The following is a 22,194-nucleotide window of genomic DNA, read 5'->3' as shown; positions in this document are numbered from 1 at the left end:
ACTTTTAATGCCATTATTATACACTTCTATTTAAATTGTCAAATCTGGCTATAGACTACTGTTCCCTTTCTTCTTTCTCTGGTTCTTCCCCTTCTTCTAATAGATTGGTCTCTCTCTCTTCTCTTTCACTCCTCTCCTCCTCGCATTCATCCCCCTGCTTCTCAACCACCTCCTCCTCACCTACCATCTTTCCCAGATCTTTCTCATATCTCCTTGCAAATTTTTCTAGTTCGGAGGGAGTGGACAGTTTGAATCTTTTTTCTTTAAAGTAAAAGGAGATACCTTCCGGAAACTCCCATCTGTATAAGATCCCATTTTTCTTCAACTGATTGGTTATTTTTTTATAAACATCTCTCCTTCGAAGAAATCTCGAAGGGATCTCTTTAAATATAATAATTGAGCTTCCTTCTATGTATAATCTTTTACTATAGTTCTGTTTCAGTATTTCATTTCTTAGCTCCAGCGAGTTAAACATAGCCAGTACATCCCCGGGTAGTTTCTTCCCCTTAGCCTTGGCCGATTTTACTTTTATCCGAAAAGTATTTGCTAAGGAGCTATTTATCTCTTCTTCATTCCTGCCTAACCATGTTGCTAGCTCTGTAACCATTTTGGATCTTATATTCTCATTTATTTTCTCTGGTATCCCTCTAAATTTCAAATTTAATTGATTTTGTCTCATCTGAGTCATCGCCAGGCTATCCAGTAACTCTTCTTGTATCTTTCCTATTTCCTTGACTTCTATTTTAATCCTGTCCACCTCCTTCTTACTATCTTTCGCATCTTTTTGCACCCTTTTCGTTGTATCTTCCAGAACCTTGGTTCTTACCGTTAGATCTTTAACTTGTCCTGTCAGTTCACTTACCACCCCCTCCAGTTTCTTATTTAAGGTATCCTGTACTTCCAATAGCTTTCTTTCAATATATTGCTCGTTGTTTTTAAATTCTTTCCTTATCTCGGCCATCAAGTTATCATAATCTTTGATTTCTTTCCCCTCTTTCCCTTCTTCCTGTCTAGATGGCCTCCTTTCCATTGGAGTTCCCACTGCTTTTTTCATTTTGTATGTTCTAGCTTACTTATATTATAACCCTGTCAGCCTTTTAACTGACACAAAAATCTGCCAAGAATACAAATCCAGAAATCTGGCTGTATCACTCAACGAAAGCTAGACAAGGGTATAGCAAAAAGTCAGTTATACAATTATACAGTCTTGTGGGGGGGGGAGGTAGAATAGAAAAGGGATAAAAAAGAAAAAAAAGAAAAGAAAAGAGAAGTCCCAATCCAAAAAAAAAAATAAAAAAAAATATAGAAACACGTATCTAGTCCAGAGAGTAGGTTAAATAGAAATAGATAGTCTATAGCACAAAAGACTTTAGAGTCTTGGAGCTCCTTCTCCCAGAATTAACTCAGTCTCCTTCCATATAAACCATATAATCTGCTTCGATGGTGAGATGTCTCTCTTTAATCTGTTCTCTATGGGGGCTGGACTCTCTCTGGGAGCAGTCTGTCTAAGGATGTAAGCAAAAAGTTGTGTGTCGAGGAGTATTTTGCAGCAATGATCCCTTCACTTTAAACCCCCAGTCCTTACGCCGCTTTCTTTCACTTCAGTCCCTTAGGTGTTCCTCTTGTGACCGCTCAGATTATATCCGCTTTTTATCGGAGTTTGCAGGAGTTTAACTGCATTTACTATGTACCAGTCTCTGCCTTTTATTCACAGTTTTTAAGGGCAGAACTGTGGAAAAGAGATTATCTATTTTTTGATCTTAATTAGAAGCGGTCCCTTCAAACATACTTTGTTTTAAAAAGAACTTTAAGTGTAATACCGCCGCTCCCCAAACTCACATCAGCTGCTGCTGTGCTTATCTCCGATCTGATGGTAACAAGAAATTTCCTTTCTCTTCACTCTATCCCATTAAGTCCTTTAAATCCTCCGTTGGGTCCTTTAAGTCCTTTAAGTCCATTAAATTGTTTCTTTATAACTTTGCCTCAGACTTTTTATACTTTGTGTCTGAGGTCTTTCCTCCAAACCCACTTAGCGGTTACTTTCTTACTTCTTACTTTCTCTCCCCAGCTTTCCGCTATACTCCATTTTGTTCTTACCGCCGGTAGTGAATTCCTTCTCCTTTAGCCGTTTTCTCTTTTCCTTTTCGGCTGGGTCCTCCGTTAAATTTAACTTTAACTCAGTTAAATATTTTAAGCAGTCTTTATCCGCTGTATCCCAGCTTTTCTGCTGTTGTTAGAGAGCCGCCGCTTCTCGCACGGAGCCTGAGGCTTCACAACATGGAGGCTGTTGCTTCCCCTTCATGCTGCAGCTCCAGCCCTGTTAAACGACAACACGGGCGAGCTCCGGCAACATCGCAGGGTGCTTGGTCCCCCAGAATAATCCTCCTGGGGTTTTGGGGTTCACGGAGCCTTCGTGTCCCCTATAGACCTCCTTGTTGTTCGAGACCCCCCCGGAGGGCAGCCTCGCGCTCCTTTCTGTGTCCGCGGCGTCCCGGAAGTCACAGAACATTTTAATAAACTTCCTGATATGCAAAAATAAAAATGAATAAGGCAACTCTTTTTTATCTGCATGTTTTTATTTTTTGTAATAATTTTTATTAGTTTTACAATTTAATTTTACACTCACAAATAAAATAAAATCAAAAAGTGTAGAATTCTCCAAAATCTTGGACTTCCTTCCTTCCCACCATAAAGGTAAAAGGGTCAAGGGACCCCCTGACCTGACCATTAGGTCCAGTCGTGAACTGCTAGGTTGGCAGGAGCAGAGACCGAGCAACGGGAGCTCACCCCGTTGCGGGGATTCAAACTACCAACATTCTGATCGGCAAGCCCTAGGCTCTGTGGTTTAACCCACAGCGCCACCCGCGTCCCCCTTCCCTCCATAGAGCTCGCTAATAGCCATTTTTGACTGCATATCATATCGCCCTCTATTTGTCCATAAAACTCTATTTGTATCTATAGTTATTTTTGCATTGCAAGTGTTATTTCAATCCTGCTAAATGTTTTTAACTGTCTACAGTGTTCTCTCAAGTACGTTACAATTTCCCCCCAGTCCTTGTTAAAGTTTTTATCATCCTGGTTCCTGATTTCTTCAGTCATTTTAGCCATCTTAGCAGAGTCCATCAGTTTTGTTGTCCACTCTTCTCTTGCAGGTGTTTTCTCTTCCTTCCATCTTTGGACTAAGAGTATCTGGGCTGCCATCGTCAAATTAAGCAACTCATCCTAAAAATCCTTTTCAGGGAGAAAGTGTAGTACAACTTTAATCCATCAAATGGGAGCAGGACATGGACTGAGAAACACATGCCAGAAAAAACCCCAAATGTTGCTTGCCTATTGTGAGTGAGCTCATGGTTGAATTACTGCAATGTCAACCAGTGATTTTAACCCTGTAGTTTGGTAAATCGTAGATCTGTCTTGGTGGGCTGCTAGAACAGCATCTTTTTCAATGGCAGAGAGGGGAAAACTTGTTCAACCTGTATTCCTCCATGGGCAGCTTTCCAGGTGATGAGGGGCAGCAGAAAAAGTGGGTGGAGCAATGGATGTGAAGCCCACCTCTGTACACTAAGCTATGTTGCAGTCACACAAAAGTCAGAGGTTTCTACCCAGACAGTGCTACATCAAGGCAAGCAAGAAGGCCGATCATAGTCAAAGCCAAATCCAGCCAGGCAAAAGCACTCAAAGACGGCCAGAGCAGAGCTGGTGAGTGCTGTGGCCTGGGGACAGTCCAAAGGATGAGCTAGAGAAGCTTGATGAGTCACATTTGTCCCAAAAGCCTCAGATCCCCACCCCTGCCTTACAATGCAATTCCATACTACAGATCGAAAATTGTAAAAGTGAGTGGAGCAGTTTATTCTTTCTGCCATACCTTATCTGTGTGTCTCCCTCTCTCTGTTGCCTGTCACTTTTTAGTGGCCCTTCATATATAGTCTCTCTTTTCTTCAGGAAGCTTGCATGCAACAACCCATTTTATCCAAGTAACAGCCCTGTAAGGTAGGCTGCCTCAATTTTCATGGCAAAGAAGGGATTTGAGCCTGTGCTTCCCTAGTCCAAAATTCTTAACCACTGCCCTGCCCTGGCTCAGAGATAAAGGAACCAGATCTCTGTCTGTCTGTCTGTCTGTCTGTCTGATATTCATTTCCATTTATGAATCACTTCCTAGAATAAATTTTGAAGCGTTTTCAAAATAAAAATATCAACAATAAAAACAAGGCATGTAAAAAATATGTAAAAACTATTTAAACAGTTCCACATATGAAAGCAATTCCTTTTATCCTTATTTAATTAATTGCCTTCCACACATGTCTCAAGGCAATGCACAAATGCAATAAAAACCCCCAGCCAAGAACAGTTAAAAGACAACACAGAAAATAACATCAGATATACAACCAACTGAAATCAATTCCACATATAAAAACAAATTAAAACAATTTCATATGCAAAAACAATAAATGTTATGCTATTAAGCCCAATGTAATGTGGTAGCAGTGCACAATAACTAGACATGTAATCAAAACCACATTGATAATATTATATTTCGTATTTTATTCCTTTTTATTTTAATGGATAATTGAGCAAAGATTTAATTGTGGGTAGGCTATTGAAATATCAAGTGACGGTGACAAAAATGGGAAATTATTGGACACATTTTTGCATTAGGGATCCTTTGAACAATGGCATTAAAGCAGGAGGTACACCCATAAGTTTTTCACTGGCCAGTCATTAACCTTCCCATTAAAAAATGACAAGGAATAAGATATCTAAAATCTGGTCATTATCTTGGAATTTTGGGACAACAGATTTCAGCTCAAGAGCAGGGCTTTTTTCAGCCAGAACTTGCCAGAACTCAGTTCCTGCACCTCTCAGGTGGGCACCATTGCCATTCTAAGAGAACAAGGGGCAGGGGTGCCCACTTGAATAAAATATTGGGGGAACCAGGTAAGCCCTGCCCCACATCACATGACACAGTGCACACACACAATTTGAACGGCAATGCACATTAACATTTGAGGGCCTGGCTCCCTCAGATATTTTATGGGGGGGGGGCTGAAGACCCTTCGGCCCCTAAAAGTTGGCTCCTAAGACAGGGGAGCCATTCATGGTGAGTGCAAGCACCTCTTTGTTCTATAAAAATAGCACTGCTAAAGAGTATTTGGAAATTATGTTATCCTCATTGAGACTGCATCTATCTTTTTTAGTCTGATTTTACCTTTTTATAAATCCATACTTGTTTTAACTTTCATTTGAAAAAATGTAAATGTGGGAGATGACTGTCAAGGAAATATTTTAGCCTTGCAACTAAGGGGTGTTTGCAGTTTTGAGAGAAATTGGAGCACGAACTTGGTACTGGGAAACTGGTGAGAAACTGGTGGTAGACAAACAGGAAGGCTACACAAGGAGTTGGGAACAGAGGAAACTAACTTACATGAGCCAGACCATCAGGGCACCCAGCTCAGTATTGTCTATACTGAGTGGCAAAAGCTCTCCAAGGTTTCAGACCAGTTTCTCTCCCCAGCCCTAACTGGAGAGGCTGGGGATCGAACCCAGGGCCTTCTGCATGAAAAGCGGGTGCTTTACCAACTTAGCCAAGTCCCTTTTGAAAGGGGATCAGCTGGCAACTTAGTTGAAAAAGGAGGCACAGGCCAAAGCCATTAGGCAGTAGGATGATAAGTAGGAACCCAAAGGGGGAATGTGGGGGAAGATGAGGCAGAAAGCAACAGGAAGGGGCAAATCACCGAGCAAAGGAAGGGCCACAAAGAACGGGGCAGGGGGAGCTAGAGTATATAAGAGATTCTCGTGGGGCCTAAGGACAGGAGGGTGAGGCTGGAAGAGCCTGGACAGGAAGGAAACTAGCTCAAAAGTGAGAAAGCCGAGGCAATGGAGAGGCCAAAAAGGGGACCGAATTTCACATATTGAGTTAAACGAACCGTGAAATTTTTGGCTGAAAATCTCTGAGCTTGTGGACAAACAGTGCGGCGCAATGGGAGCCAAGCAACTTCCCCCTTAACACTCTGGTGGAACTACCCCTGATCCTGTTTCAGGAGGGGGGGAGCCTCCCTTCAGTGCCATGAGGATGCACTTAACATTGAGAGAGGGAGGGAGAGACAGTTGTTTGTAAGGGCTGTTTTTTTAAGGCTACAGTTCAAACAGACAGAAAGTGGATTAACATCTAAATACAGTTGTCCCTCGGGTTAAGAACTTAATTTGTTCTGGAGGTCTGTTCTTAACCTGAAACTGTTCTTAATCTCAGGTACCACTTTAGCTAATGGGGCCTCCCGCTACCGCCAAGCGATTTCTGTTCTCATCCTGAAGCAAAGTTCTTAACCCGAGGTACAATTTCTGGGTTAGCAGAGTCTGTACCCTGAAGCGTCTGTAACCTGAAGTGTCTGTAACCCAAGGTACCACTGTAGTTCTTAAATGTGCATAAGTCCAGTTTGCTACAGGCAATATGAAAAAAGCACCGGCAACAATCACACCAGTGCATAGGTGCACATTTAAAGCACATTACCTCCCCCCAAAGAATATTGGGGGCTGTAGTTTGCTAAGGGTGCTGGGAACTGTAACTCTGTAAAGAACCAACTATAACTCCCAGGATTCTTTGGCAGCATGCTTTAAATGTATGGTGTTTGTGCAGAGTTTCAGCTTTCCCAGGATTTGGAGAAGCTTTGCACTACTGCTTAGAAGTTTCTGAAGCTGTTTTCTGTTCACAGCATAGTTGTTGCCATAATATCAAGACACGGAGTTTGTGTTCTTTAATGACAGAATTCCAGTTTATTGAATTTGCAGTGAAAAAGCTGGATAAAATTAATAAGGCAAAGATTTTGATAAGAATTGTATGGTTGTATCAGAACAGGGGTGGGGAAGCTGAGTCTCTTAAGGTGATGTTGGACTCCAGTTTTCATCATCCGATCTTCAAGGGCTATGGTCAGGGATGATGGAAGTTGTAGTCTAATACCACCTAGAGGTCCCCAGGTTCCCTCCCCCTGCCAACAATCCCTAAATAGAATATATCTATGAGACTCTTAATCTCAGGTTCATGGGTTATAGCCCCACAATGAACAAAAACATTCCTGCATTGCAGGGTGTTGGACTAGATGACCATCTCGGGCCCTTCCAGTGCTATGATTCTATGTCCTAAATTGTTAATAAAGCTAAGATACTGAGTGAAGAGATCTTTCATTTGCCTCTATGAAACCCATGCTCTTCCTCTGTTGCGTCTGGAGCTGGAAGATTCAGTAAAGATTACTGAGAAACTATGAAGAAGGATAATATCTGGTGGCGTTGCAGCCTTAGCTGTCCACTACAACCTTGGCTGAACATAGGCAACCATTCACCCCAATAGGTTTGCCACACTGTGCATGCAACCACTTGCCTCTAACATCCTGCTAAGTGGTGAAGATTTTACCACACATCTACACCCAGTCAGGAAGCGAGGGAGTCATAAAACTCTCTCTACCACTTGGCAGGACATCACAGACAGACAGCTCTTCAAGTGGTTACACACACAGTGTGGTGAATGGCCACTAGGCAAATGGTGGAGTGGGCTGATCATCCTAGACTTTTAATGTTCTTCAGTCTGAGGGTCATGAAAACATTCTACCCATATCATTCGACACCAGGCTTGGATCCGAAAACCAGCCATGGGCCTGGATAGAGTTCCTCTTCCACAGGCCACAACTGAATCCCTGTCCCCTTCCTCATCCATCCCATGCCTCCTCACACTTGACCAGGGGCTGTTTTCCAGTGCCTCATCTTCTCCCCCCCCCCCACCTTTTCTGTGTGTTTTCTGGCTGCTGAAAGGTTGATGAGCCAGCTTGTGAAAATAATATGTGTTAGCCAAAACAGCCCTCCCTTGCAAAGGCTGTGGGGAGCAGTGTTTATTATCCACCACGCCAGCCCTAGATGACCTCAACTTCTCACCAGAGTTTAAACCAAATATTTTAAAAAGGAGAAAAATAATGGGCCCTTGTCTTTATCCACAGAGCTGCGAGCTATCTCCGTGACTAATACAAATGATAGCATATGGTGAGGTGGACAGTGAAATATTGCCCAGGCGTATTGCCTTTTTTGTTATTATTAAAGGGAGGGTCTTAATTCCAGTCTGGGAACTTGAAACACTGGAACCTTACCCAAACCTTTCCCTTTTCAGCCAGAAATGCAGCTTCAGAGGTATTCTCTGAATTCTCTAGCCTAAAGAGAGAGAGAGAATGATTGCTTTCTTTCTAGAATGAATGAAATGATGCTGTTTGATGGATATGGAAAATTCCATCCTTGACTCAACAGTCTGGGTTACTTTAAGATCTGAAGGGATGCCTTCAGGGCCCTGAAAATGAAGCCTTGAAAATATTAACAACAACCAATGTGATTTGTTCATCTAAGGCAGGAATCCTATCCATTATATCTTGGATCTAAGTCCCATTGAACTTAGTGGGACTAAGATTGGAGTAAACACACAGAGAGTTCTGCTGAGGATCAGATGCAGCATGCCTGACTATATTTGTTCATGATAGAATTAATGCAGTGGGTGAAATTGTACCCAGGAAGACCTTAGTTCAAATTTCACCCGACGCAAAATGACAGGTTGACCCTAGGAAAGTCATTATTCTCCTATGAGTCCAGCCTCCTATCTAGAAATGGAAATATAGAATATATGAAATATATGTTTGCACCGTGATCTCTAAATGGTGGAAGGTTTCGGGGTTCTGGCCATGTATCTTAAGTTTGGTTTCCTTGGAGTAGATTTCAGTGGAAGCTTATGGCACTTCTGTGATACAAGGCTTTATTTACACAAATACACCGGCTGAGCATAAGAGGGAAATTTCATAGCATGAACACTCTAGCAGGTCCTGCTTCCCCGCTGGTTTTCTAGGGGTTGCCCCTAATGCCACAGCTCTGATTCTCACAGAAAGCAAGCCATGCCTCTGCAGTTCTCAGACTCAGTTCCAAGACTGCCCATCTATAGCTGTCTTTCACAGAGAGACATCTTGATGACATCACCTCAAGTCAAGGGGGAAGAAAGGTATGCCCCTTTGCACAGGGGTCTCAAGATTCTGTGGCAACACATCACCTGTACTTAGCTATTTCTTCAGTTTAGCCTCCCAACAAAAGGGAATCACGCCAAGCTTGTCCACCCTGTTTAACTTAGTTGGCAGTCTCATTTGACAAGCACAGTCACAGGGTTCATAGAGGTGACCCCTCCCCAACCCACTTAGTTCATCCTCAGACAAAATTATCCTAGTCTTTCAGGGCTGCTTGTAAGGATTGCTGAAAAACAGTAGGAAAGGTGTCCTCAACACTATATAAATGATACCGTATTGGCCTGAATATAAGCCACACCTTTTCCCCAAAATTAGGGCTGTGAAAAGTTAAAGTGTGACTTATATTTGTGAGCCTTATGGCTCCCCCCCCCCAGGAAGCAGTCCGCCCACCACTCCCAAGCCTCCCCTAGCCGCCTAAAGAAGGGGGAAGGGGGGGAGGCCTCCAGCAAAGCCGTGCAGCTCCCCCCACCCAGAGCAGCCCGGGAGTGTGGGGCAACGGCGTACAGCCCACCCGCTGCTCCCAAGCCTTCCTCAGCACCGGCTTGGGGAGGTAGTGCTGGGAGTGCCAGAAGGCAGTAGTACCAGGAGGCCGGCATGCAGTACGCTCAAAAGCGAGCGCCAGTGCCAACTTGGGGAACAGGGCACTGAGCGCTGGTGCCAGCCGCCCCATCCCCCATTCAGGGCAGTAGTGCTGGGACTCACAAATAAGCCTTGAATTTAAAGGTGCGGCTTATTTGCGGGTGTGTCTTATATTCGGGCCAATACTGTAATAATCATCACCATCTACAAAATTCTGACTAGGCAAGTGTAATTGAGTAGTACAATAATATTCTGCAGTGAGTCTCGTGATAGTTGGTGTTTCACTCTCTGGAATCATACAATAACTTTTTTAAAAAAATAGCCTTTTGTCCTACAGGCTCCAGCTAAAAACAAGTTCTTGTATAAGAAAGTGCTTTAAAGTGTTTTGTTTTGTTTTGTTTTGTTTTGGTATGAATGGTTCATGGGTTTGGAATTCCTCAAGCTGGCACCAGCACTGCACTTGCAGAATGTACCAGGAATCCTCAAACACCAAATGACATCTTTGAAATATACACCTTGCTGCTCTGCCTTTTAGTGCTGCTGCGAAATCTTGCTCTTCAACTTGCCTGGCTCCTAACACCATTAATTCAGCAAAACGTTGCAGGTTCTTTTGAGCCAGGGCACTGGCTTGGGATAATTTTGTTAGACCCAAAGCAGCACCCTGATGGCTCAGCAATGCCCTGCCCCTGTATTGACTGCACCCCCACCCCGGGTCTGTCTGGAGTTTTAGTGTAAGACCGGCATGTTGGCAACTCAAATCCAAGTTGGAACATGGTGCAGTTTTTACTCCTACAAAATTCTCTTCCCTCGGGGAGAAAAACTTGTACAGAAGGATGAAATAATAATAAAAAGGTCTGCCTTGTTCTATCAGCTTCAGACACAGCCAAAAAGGGGGGTGGTTGGAATATGGCTAACATCAGGATGTCATGAATTAGATATTCTCGGAGAAGTATTTTTTTAGTTTAAAAAAATCCAGACTGTCAATGCTGGATTTCAGAACAGTAAGCTCATATAAAAGGTCCCAAAATGGCAGAGGCATGGAGTGGGGGGGTGTGTGTGGATTATGTCACTGCTTATTGCTTTCATCATAAGTTTAAAAGATAGGAATAGATACCCATGGTGACAGTCACACAGCCACATCCTGCAGAGTGCTCAGAACAATAGCAATTGGCACACTTGGGCGGGGGGAGGGGGGACTGCATTTTCCCAATGAGAAAATATTGCAGTTGGAGAGATGGAAAAATGCTACTGCCGTACAGCAGAACTACTTCCCCCAAACAAATGAATAATTGCTGTGCATTTAGAGTGCCCTGAAACTGCCAGAAAGCCCACCCTAAAGGCATAGAAAAAACCACACACCTTTGTTCGGTGTGCATCTGTAATTTGGACCGGGTCAGTATTTCCTAACCAGTCTCCATTCATCATTAGACATAGCCAAGGGTGAAGAACCTGTGGCCCTTCAGATGTTCTGCTTCCAACATCCTTGACTATTGGCCATGCTGACTGGCCTTGGTGTCAGGTTTTTTCAGTGGGGAAAACAAATCCTCCAAATAAATAAGTAAACCTAACTAACATCAGAAAACAGGTCTATTGTTGCTGGTAGATGTGGTAATTTAATAAAGCCTGGAGAGGCCAGATCTATCTACTCTCTGTTGTTTTTCAATGGGTAGAGTGTCTGTCCACCTGCAGGTGGACCTGGCATGAAGACAATGTCTTCCCTTCACTTCTCCCCCTGGCTCCTTTTACCTCCATTTGCACCAGCCCTTAATTAATTGCATTGCTGCCATAATTGGCTTCACAGCCCCCAGCCCACTGCACTTCCCTTAAAAAGGTAACATCCAGGATAACAATAGACTATCTTTCAAGACTGTCATACGTTACTCTAAACAACAACAACCAGCAGAGTTGGAGTAGGACCGGGGAGACAAGGGTTCAAATCCCCACTCAGTTATGCAGCTCATCTTGGGCTAGTCACTGTCTCTTAGCTTAACCTACCTCACAGGGTTGTTGTGAATATAAAATGGGGATGAGGAAAAGCATGTGTGCCACACTGAGCTTTGTTGAAGCGGGGTGGGATATAGATTTTTTTAAAAAAAAGATTATTTAATTAATAACCATTAATATTCACTGCTTTGTTTCTGGTGCCTGCTAAATACTTCTTTGTTTAGGCAAGCCCATCTGGATATGTATCTTTATTATCTATGGTTTATGGTGATGTACATTTTTAGCAACTGCTGGTTTTACTTAGATTTTGACAAATATTTAAGTTAGATCGTTTCTAATGTTCAATTTTTATGAACACTTTTTACTGAATATTTTATATTCTCTGTAAATTGCATAGAGGTTATGGATGATTAAGCAGTCTATACAACCTGGGTTTTTATTTTATTTTTTAATGAAAATATAATCATTTAAAACACACATTTCATTTTTATTCTTAGTATATTTTAATTTCTTTTATATATATAGAATCCATTTGTTTAAACGGGATATCAATAATTAGAAACAAATACATAAATTAACAGTGTGAAGCAGCCCTAAGTAAGCGCTTGGGCCAAAGTCAGGAAATAGGAAACTGCCACTTGGAGGAAATGTGTCATTGACCCAGCTGCCCCCCTTCATTCTATCCACCAGGAGCTGCTAGACTTTGAACCAGTTGGCAGTTGTGTCCTGCTCTTTTTACAGCGTCACTTTCTCTCTCCCTGCAGGTACATTGGGGCCCTGGGGGCAAGGGTGATCTGCGATAACATCCCTGGATTGGTCAACAAGCAGCGACAGCTGTGCCAGAGTTACCCAGATATTATGCAGTCCGTTGGGGAAGGAGCAAAAGAGTGGATCCGGGAATGCCAGCACCAATTCCGTCACCACCGCTGGAACTGCAGCACTTTGGACAGAGACCACACAGTCTTTGGCAGGGTCATGCTACGAAGTAAGTCCCCAGAGCAGAGAGCCCCACTGAATGGTGCAGCATAGGAATCTTTGACCTGTGATTATGATGTTCTCGTTTGAAAAAGGTCAATGTTGCCTGTCTCTCTGTGCTTATTTATTAATTACTGATTTATCATTCCTATGAGGCATCTCAAACCGACTTCCTGCATCATGCTGGCATCCGCCTGTCTCGAGAGACAATGGAGGCTGCCTCCAGGGCAGGGCTGTCATATTTCAGAAAGTGAAAATCCAAACACAAAAATTGTTGAGCTTCTTTTGCAAAATCTCATAAAAATAAAGTTTCAGCTACTTTTTCAGAATTTGCCAAAATCGGCACCTCCGACATGGGTTGCCGTACGTCCGGATTTTCCTGGACGTTTCAGCAATTTCTGCCCAGATGCTGTTCCCGATGGCTGAATCCTGGGTATGTCCCGGAAATTCTGGATGTATGGCAACCCTACTCCAGGGGTGAAGCCAAACTGCTGCGTTAGCAGCACTTATCTCTCCAGGCCGTAAGCTTGTGCAGTGTGTATGGAGGTCCTGGTCTGTTTAGATGACAATACTCCCCTCTTGGCCTCGCTGATGTGGTCCAAAGGAAAGAAGAACAACATGTTTGGCACCAGCTTGGCTGCAGGGGTTGCTGGAAGGAGGCATACAAGATGCCATCGAACTGTTTTAGGGACTCCACTCTGGATTTATGTAGGGTTTGCTCCTTAGCCTTTTAAAAGAGTATTAGACAAATTCCTGAAGGACAAGGCTATCAGGTCTACTAGCCATGATGGCTATGGTATATCTCCACTTTTGGAGGGAGTATGCCTCTGAATAAGGGACGCGGGTGGCGCTGTGGGTTAAACCACAGAGCCTAGGGCTTGCCGATCAGAAGGTCGGCAGTTCGAAACCCTGTGATGGGGTGAGCTCCCGTTGCTCGGTCCCTGCTCCTGCCCACCTAGCAGTTCGAAAGCATATCAAAGTGCAAGTAGATATGGTAAATAGGTACCGCTCTGGCGGGAAGGTAAACGCCGTTTCCATGAGCTGCTCTGGTTGGCCAGAAGCGGCTTAGTCATGCTGGCCACATGACCCAGAAGCTGTACGCCGGCTCCCTCAGCCAGTAAAGTAATATGAGCTCTGCAACCCCAGAGTCGGCCACGACTGGACCTAATGGTCAGGGGTCCCTTTACCTTTACCTTTTATGCCTCTGAATACGTTTCTGGTGAACACAAGTATGGAGGGGAAGTGGCAGGCACGATGCTGCTCATCTTAATCATTTGGCTGGCTGCCATAGTTTTCCCCCGCTGTCATTTAATAAGAGATCTGCAACAAGTTTTTACCAAGCTGTTTATTGTCTAGGTGGGTTCACTGTGAAATAATTTTATTGAAAATCTTGAATGCTGTGGGTTTAGCACCTTTCCAGGCTTCAGGAAACAGAAGCAAATAAAATGGACGACTTACTTATTATTTTGAATTTAAGATTTATGGAAGCAGGTACAACTTTACAAGGACTTGAGGTTGGCAATATCCTTAGCATAATTTCACGGCTTATGCACGCCAATTCAGAAAGAAAGATCCCCACATGGAAGTAGCCCTTATGAGCATGAGAACATAATAAGATCCTTCTGGATTAGGCCAATGGCCCATCAAATCCAGCAACCTGTTCTCACAGTGTCCGACCAGATGCCCATGTGAAACTCTCAAACAGGACCCAAGCACAAGAGCACTCTCATCTACTGTGATTTCCACCAACTGATATTCAGAAGTAATGTTGCCTCCGACTGTTATTGCATTCATCATGGCCAGTAGCCTTTCTGTGTTGCTCCATCTGCTGGATCATTATGGTTGCCCTTTTCTGAACCTTTTCCAACTCAACAAAATCCTTTTTGAGGTGTGGTGACATGCACACATATATGCAAATGTGTACAGAGAGAACAGGGTGAATAGGCAGAGGGAGAGAGTTTGGGAGTTTCTTAGAATTGGAACTCTTCATACCTGACTGGGACAGACTCATATTTACGAGACACGTCTGCAGGCATAGCATTTAGCTTTGTCCAGGAAGGAAGAATCTTTTGCTAATCGCTGTGGACAGAGCAAGGCCTAAATTACCCTGCATGATGTCTTGGCTTCCCCTGTATACTAAGCAAACAGTAATAGGATATGTCACTGTGCTGGGAAGTAGCCACTTCAGAATAGGAGAGAACACCTCTGGAAGCATGAGCTTGAAAGTAAACTGTAACAGGATATATAAATATTTGGCTAGCGGGAGCTGGCTGGGAATCAGCTGCTGGGGCAAAGTTTGTAGTCACCCTGCATAGTGCAAAAGGCCAAGCCACAGCTTTGACCTTCCTCTCAAAGAGGGACTGTGGTCAGGGAGTAAAACGCACCCCTGTGGAAGGCCTCACACATCAGTGTCTAAAAGCTCCAGTGTGCCCTGCACTGGCTGTGCCGATAGATGCGTTTCAGCCCTGCCCCAAATGTTACAAACACTTGCTTTAAATGATACACAGGGAAGCATGCAGGCGCAGAAAGTCGGTGTTTAGTGTGTATAGAAGTGGTTTTGTGCACTACCCCAATGTTCTTCTCAGTCTACATACAAGTATAGGTAAGTGCATAGACACCTATTTGTCCTTGATTTTTACAAAGAAAATAGTGCAGGGACAGGATTCACATCTCCATAATGCCTTTTACCATAATGTTGTGCAATGTGAGACTGATATAGGCTAACACCAAATCAGTAAGTTTGCCTACCAGATAAGCATCTCAGCCTACTTACATCTAGTGTGCGAAGTGTTAATATTTGGCAGGAGCCTGCCTTCTCTTTGCAAATTTGATTGTAGTCAGGTAGTCCATTAACAAAACAGTTTTGTATCTGTAGTCTATTTTGCTTCCACGTTTGAGCTGATCTTTCTTTCTGCTTGGCAGATTGAATATAGTATAGTTGTTTTCCCACTCCCTTTAACATTGTGGTACAAGATGTTATGGGATATGCCATACATCTCACATAGTCCCTAGCAGGGAATCTTTTTAATGATAGGCACGCTGCTTTAGCACAAGTTATACATGTGAATATGTTTAATAGAACCTTGTCCTAAGTTAAATCAATAAAAGCCAAGCACTGTCCAGCTGATCTTACCTTCGGTTCCTGTTTCTAGAAAGCAGACCTGCCATTTGCTTCTCCAGCTTCTGCTGAAGGTTGCTAGATTGCACCACTGGCTTTGAAGCTGTTATCCGAAGGCTGCGTCTGAGGAACGCAACAGTGTGGTTTTGATTTGCAGCTGTTTTTATGGCCATTATAAAAACAGATGCGAACTCAAAGCAGAACTATAAAATACCAGGCAGCATCCTGCACTGCATGGGGACTTGCCAGGCGATTTACAGCTTCTGGAAGGAGCGGTACTATATATTCATTTATCCAAAAAAAGACAACAGCCACCCAGATATGATGGGAGGATCGTGCTGTTCAGACTCAGGGGGTACAAGGAGAGAGGTGTGGAACCAGAAAGCATAATTTCTACAGATGCATGCAAACATGTGAACAAAGAAGTCCCAAGATATTTGAACCTTGGCACATTGTGGAGATGAAGGCAGGCAGACAGAGGATCAGACAGACTCTCCAAAGAAAATTAAAAACAATATTGAAATTCCTCATCTTCTGTCAGCAGACCTTTCTTTATTAGGGCCCTACACCCTTGTCTTCCAGGCTGCTTCTCAAAGACATTTTACCTCCAAGAAGTCCATTTTCATGGCATCCTCTTCAGCAGGACCTTCACTGTTGCTTGATCATTGAATTTACCCAACTCCAGTCCCTGCTCAAAACCAGAAATAATGGATCTAAGTGAGCCTTACCTTTGTGTCTTTGTGTCCTTTGTGTCTCATCAACTTGTGTTGCACCCCCCCCCCCCAGAATATCTCCTCTACAATGGTTAACATAGTTTCATTGTTATCCTTGCTAGGCTTGGGGTGCCAATCAAATAGCCGATGAAATAAGCATCTGATATTTTACTGTTATCACATATTGCCAACTATCCCATGAAGTCCAAAATGTTCTTCTGTAGGTAATGGCGTGTACTTTTTATTGGATCACACTGACCACAAACATCCCCTTCCTGATAGCTTCCATAATCTTCCCTGTTATATCCCTACCCCAAATGAGAGTCAGTGTGGTGTAGTGGTTAAGAGGGGTGGACTCGTAATCTGGTGAACCGGGTTCACGTCTCCGCTCCTCCACATGCAGCTGCTGGGTGACCTTTGGCTAGTCACACTTCTTTGAAGTCTCTCAGCCCCACTCACCTCACAGAGTGTTTGTTGTGGGGGCGGAAGGGAAAAGGAGATTGTTAGCTGTTTTGAGACTCCTTAAGGAGGTGAAAGGCAGGATATCAAATCCAAACTCTTCTTCTTCTTCTACTACCCCAAAAGAAGCAGCTGGGACTGTTCTGTGCTAAAGGATAAACTAAAACCCTTGTATACAGCAGCTTCTCTTCAGGTGATTTGCTCTTCAAAGAAGAACTAGTAGAGCTGAAAAAAGAAAAAAAAAACATCCATAGAAAGAGCGGCACAGCTCACAAAAGCCCCAAAGTCTCACAGTTATTACCATAACTGAATGTAAAGGCTGGCTTTTGTCTTTCATGGTTACTACTATGGATGCTTTATTTGCTTAATTTCATTTTAAATAATAATGCATGTAATTACCAATAGATCAATAACGTGTTGGCTGCTCAAATGACCAGCACTGCTCCCCTGAAACAGACCTCTAGGAGTTCCATAAACCTTATGGCTTGGAATGCCTCTATAGTAAAAAGCCCAGACTCTCCTCATAATAAGTAGACTGTTCTCTATGATTTAATGATTTACTTCAATTATGAAATATTTGCATACTCTCTCTAAATTGCTAAATATGTACAGATGTGAAAAATAAGAAGGGAGAAAAAATGTTGAAGAGATAGCTGTGATTAGTGAAGATTGCTAAATATCATGAATGCAAATAGACTAGATTAAAATTAGATTACAAAATCAGTTCAGAATGGAGAAAGAGAAGGCAAGAGGTTCCAAATATAGATACTTCAACTTCACATTGAAAGTTAGTTCCAGCGGTTTTTCTTATAAGAGAACAATGGCAAACGTAGGAATCCAATTTGTAAGATTTCATAAGGAAAAAACCTGGAAGTAATGATCTCATTGTGCTCGGTTGACTGCACTATTCTAAGTGTGTTTTAAAAAAGAAAAGAAAGGGTATATCAAAGACTTTGATCTTAAGCAAAAGTACTTGGAAATTGATCTGAATCAGTGTTGTTATTGTAATTTATATACCGCCTTTTATCCAAAGATCTCCCTGCAGTGTACAAAACCACTTAGCTTCTGACTCCTGGCTCACTATTCTTGTTTCTTGTTTCCCACCCATTTGGCAGGTAGCAGGGAAGCTGCCTTCGTCTATGCAATCTCCTCCGCTGGAGTTGTATACGCCATCACCAGGGCTTGCAGCCAAGGTGAGCTCAAGGCCTGCAGTTGTGATCCCCACAAGCGGGGCCGCTCGAAGGACGAAAGAGGGGAGTTTGACTGGGGGGGCTGCAGTGACAACATCAACTATGGGATCAAATTTGCAAAGGACTTTGTGGATGCCAAAGAGAAAACAGTGAAGGATGCCCGGGCCCTGATGAATCTGCACAACAACCGCTGTGGCAGAACGGTTAGTAGCATGAATTCTTAGCAGCTTCGCAGTGGCTGATATGAGTCGTCCTGTATGGTTCAATTCAGTTGTTGTTGATGGGAGGGCCCGATATGGGGCGGGGTTGCTTATCTGTCTTCCTAACACTGAGCATTGCTGCCAGTTCCTGACAGCCGGAGGGCAAGCCGAAGGGGAGCTCAGCATGGTTTGGGTGCAGCGACAAGAGCATAAGATTGGTTCTACCACCTCAGGCACATGGTGCTGAGCACCCCACAACTCACCCTTTCAGGAACTGGCAACAAGATGTAGTGACGGGAAGGCAGGTGAGCAACCCTACCCTGCCTGTGTCACCCCACTGATTGTGCCAGCTAATAATTTTGAATAAACCACCCAGAGCCCTTTCTGTGCTACAGATCTCAGCCCGTGGAAAACGCTGACATCTCAGATTTAATTGTTGGAGAGAGAGACCTAGAGTTTTGTTAGTGGGGCTCTAGTCCTTTGGACAAAAACAAGGCCTCATTCAACAGGAACTCCCTTCCCCTCATTTAGACCAGGCTTCCTAATCAAAATAAGCCAATGGATGGGAGTCTGTGGCCCTCTGTTGTGAGACTAGCTGCCATCACTCCTGGCCATTGACTTTGCTGGCTATGGCTGATGAGAACCACAGTCCAATAACATCTGGAGGGACACAGGTGCTCCATCCCTGGCCTAAGAAGAGTTTAAACCAGGGGTTGTTGGACTTCTATCAGTCCCAGCCAGCTGGCAAAAGGTAGGGAAGGGGAAATCATGCCATACTCAGCCACAGACCCAAGGAGAGATTTGGCATTGCGCTGTGTCAAACATTCTGCCAGTGCAAGCATTTCAGCTTGCCTGACAAAATGACCCCCCTCCCCCCCCCCACTGCGATGCTGTTCTGGGGGATTCTACACACACACACACACACACACACACACACACACACACACACACACCAATTTCAGGGTGCATGCAGAGGAAGGGGAGAAGCCCTGTTGCACAAGCCCTTGCATTGGCTTCCACTGATGGCTTTCATTAGTTGAATCCCTTCCATGCCTGCATATAAATACAATCAATTTCTGTTCTGTCAAGCTGGCATTCTTTTTAGCCAGAAAGGCATGCCTCTGTAGCATCATTACAGAAAATTTGCCTCCATTCATGCAGTGATAGTTATCCATTTCAGCACAAGCATTTTCAATCAGGTCATTAAAGGTTCCTTAGATTTGCTTCCAGTTGGGATGAATCTTGGATCTAATAGACTAGCCCAAGGATTTTGACAAAAGAAGAGCTGCAGGTATTGTTCATAGGGCTGGCGGGTCTTTTCTATAACTAGTGAAAACGCCCTAAATGGAAACATAGGAGAGGTAAGCAAAGCAAAAGTGTCCGAGGCAGCGATAACCAACACAGGAGCATTATTAAAGCAGTTTTTGTCCATAATGGGAACATGTAGGGTCATTTATAGGGTTGATGCTGTCTCTTCTGTTCCAGGCTGTGAAGCGTTTCCTGAAACTCGAATGCAAATGCCATGGTGTCAGCGGCTCCTGCACTTTAAGGACTTGCTGGCTGGCAATGTCGGACTTCCGCAAAACAGGAGACTACCTCCGGAAGAAATATAACGGTGCCATCCAAGTAACTATGAACCAGGATGGCACTGGGTTCACTGTGGCCAATAAAAACTTCCGCAAACCCACCAAAACGGACCTTGTATATTTTGAGAATTCACCCGATTACTGTGTGATGGACAAGTCTGCAGGTAAATGGCTCCTTTGACCAAACAGCAGGCTTTCTGTGCCCTTACTCGCTAGCTATCCTTCTCTCATGGGGACCAGCAATTTTATTCTAATCATAAATGCCCAGGACATCTTCAACATTGGGGTGAACAACATGCTCCCCCACATTTCATGACAGCAGGCTAGTTTAGGGAGTGCACAGGGTTATGGGTGAATAGCACACACAGCAGAATGGCAGGCAGGGGTTCAGGAGGACTATCTGGTGTCTCTTGTCAGTGCCCCCTCATGGCCCGTGGCATCTGCCACTTGGGACAGCTGCCTCACTCTGCCTAATGTTAAAGCTGGCCCTGATACATTTCCTGCCTTGCCCAAGCCAGTTTATTGTTGTTGTAGCACATTATTAAGACCGGGCATATATTCATTCCCAGGAATATAGGAAACTGCCTTATGCTAAGCAAAGCCATTGGATCTCGCTAGCCCAGAATTGTCTACAATGACTGGGAGTGGCTCTCCAGAGTTTCAGACAGGGGGCTTTCCTAGCCCCACCCACGGATGTCAGGGACTGAAGCAGAGACCTTCTGCATGCAATGCAGATGCTCTGGCACTGATCTATAGCCCTTCCCTATCAGTCAAGGGCAACCTATACAAGTCAAAGGCATTTTTCAGATGCTTTAGGTTGCACTGCTTCAGATAAGTGCTTGTAGAATTTGCTGCCATGTACACTGTGGAAGGGAACCCATAACTCAAGTTGACATAAGCCGAGTGTATAAGGTTTCCAGATTTTCGCTCTTCATCAGCAAACCTAATGCAAAATCCAATGAAAGTATTCTTCTATTTTTACAGGTTCGTTAGGGACAGCCGGACGAGTGTGCAACAAGGTCTCACGTGGGACCGATGGATGCGAGGTCATGTGCTGCGGCCGAGGGTATGACACCACCCGCGTGCGGCGAGTCACCAAATGCGAGTGCAAATTCCACTGGTGCTGCGCTGTCCGCTGCAAGGAGTGCGAGGACACCGTGGACGTTCACACGTGCAAAGCACCCAAGAGGGCAGAGTGGGTGGACCAAACCTGAGACAGTGTGAGCCAGAGGGGGGAAAGCAAAACTGGCACAGTGCCCCAGGGCTTGGGCATTCTGGGAATTGTAGTTCAACTGCATGGCTTTTATTTAATTATTTCTGCAAAGCACTACGGAGAAGACTACATTTCCCACGGAGATAGCGAGCTCTTCTGCTCATCCAGTAGAACTCATTCCTCTAACTTTAAAAAGGAATTTTCAAATGACACGGAACTGTGAAGCTTCCTTTGCCTGGCGATATTGTCCAAAGAACAAATATATAAAAAGAGGGAACAATGCAGCTGCGTAGGAGCACAAGAGACTGAGGAGCAGGTTACAATTAGCTGGAGAACCTTGCCTCTCTCCAGGGAATGTTCAGCAGTATATTATAAAATGTTGCCTAACCTGCAGAAATCCCTCCATCTACCCTGGAAGAAAGTACTCTATTTCCCAAAAGAAGATGGCTGTATAGTCCTAAGGAACTACATGTTCTGCTATGGATCTCCACTCATACAGAGGCCACCATGGCTGCACTATGGACATTAGCTGAACAACAGCAACATTGTGTAAAGGGACTTCGTTACTTTTTCCTTTCTAATGGAAAGCAAACTGTGGAGTTACAAAGTTGGCAGCCGAAAGAAAACCAGTATCTACAGTTGAGAATACATGTGTATGTCTGGACATGCTGGTAGGTTCTAAAGGAAACTAATATAAAGGTGACTTTTTGGTACAAATGCACTTGTACATCATGTAGACTGCTTTAAATACTTTAAATCAAAATCCCATATAAACCTGTATCAGAAAACGGTGTTCTTTGCTTTGTGGCTTTCTACAGTCGTGGCTAGGAAGGTGAGTAATGGGCAGGTTCTTGCCCTATGTTATTGCTGCACTCCACAACTGTGGCACTTCTAGACTATAAGGTCAAAGCAAAGTTCTTGAGGCTAAAGGCAGCATAACAGTGCTATCAGATCACCAAGCTAAGATTTCTCTTTTGTCTCTGCATCTCTGAAAACTTTCATCACCACCTCCCACAATCCTTGCATATTCCTCTTTTCTGTCATTCTACATTCCCTGGCCACACTGTTGAATGTCTATTCTTCTTCCATAGCCTCATGTGCAACTGTTGGAGGTGCTTCAGTTTGCGCCTCCGCTGAGATTACAAAAATGCAGCCATTGCTGTATCAGTTTTCCACTCCTTC

The 22,194-nt window shown here is 43.9% G+C and overlaps 1 protein-coding gene across 1 annotated transcript in view; it reads left to right on the top strand.

Annotated features, from left to right (window-relative positions):
- Positions 1 to 21,644, top strand: part of WNT2B (Wnt family member 2B) — a 49,828-nt gene extending 28,184 nt beyond the window's left edge. The window contains exons 2-5 of the mRNA XM_079981905.1: positions 12,323 to 12,543; positions 17,939 to 18,216; positions 19,699 to 19,963; positions 20,784 to 21,644. Of these exons, the coding sequence (XP_079838031.1) occupies positions 12,323 to 12,543; positions 17,939 to 18,216; positions 19,699 to 19,963; positions 20,784 to 21,013 (994 nt within the window). The 3' untranslated portion in view covers positions 21,014 to 21,644. The remainder of the gene's footprint in view (positions 1 to 12,322; positions 12,544 to 17,938; positions 18,217 to 19,698; positions 19,964 to 20,783) is intronic.
- Positions 21,645 to 22,194: the final 550 nt, after the last annotated feature.

The sequence above is a fragment of the Podarcis cretensis genome (genome assembly GCF_951804945.1).
Source record: "Podarcis cretensis genome assembly, chromosome: 6".
NCBI classification, from domain to species: Eukaryota; Metazoa; Chordata; class Lepidosauria; order Squamata; family Lacertidae; genus Podarcis; species Podarcis cretensis.
Note: the sequence above shows the minus strand (reverse complement) of the source record. Positions and strands in the feature narration are given on the sequence as shown.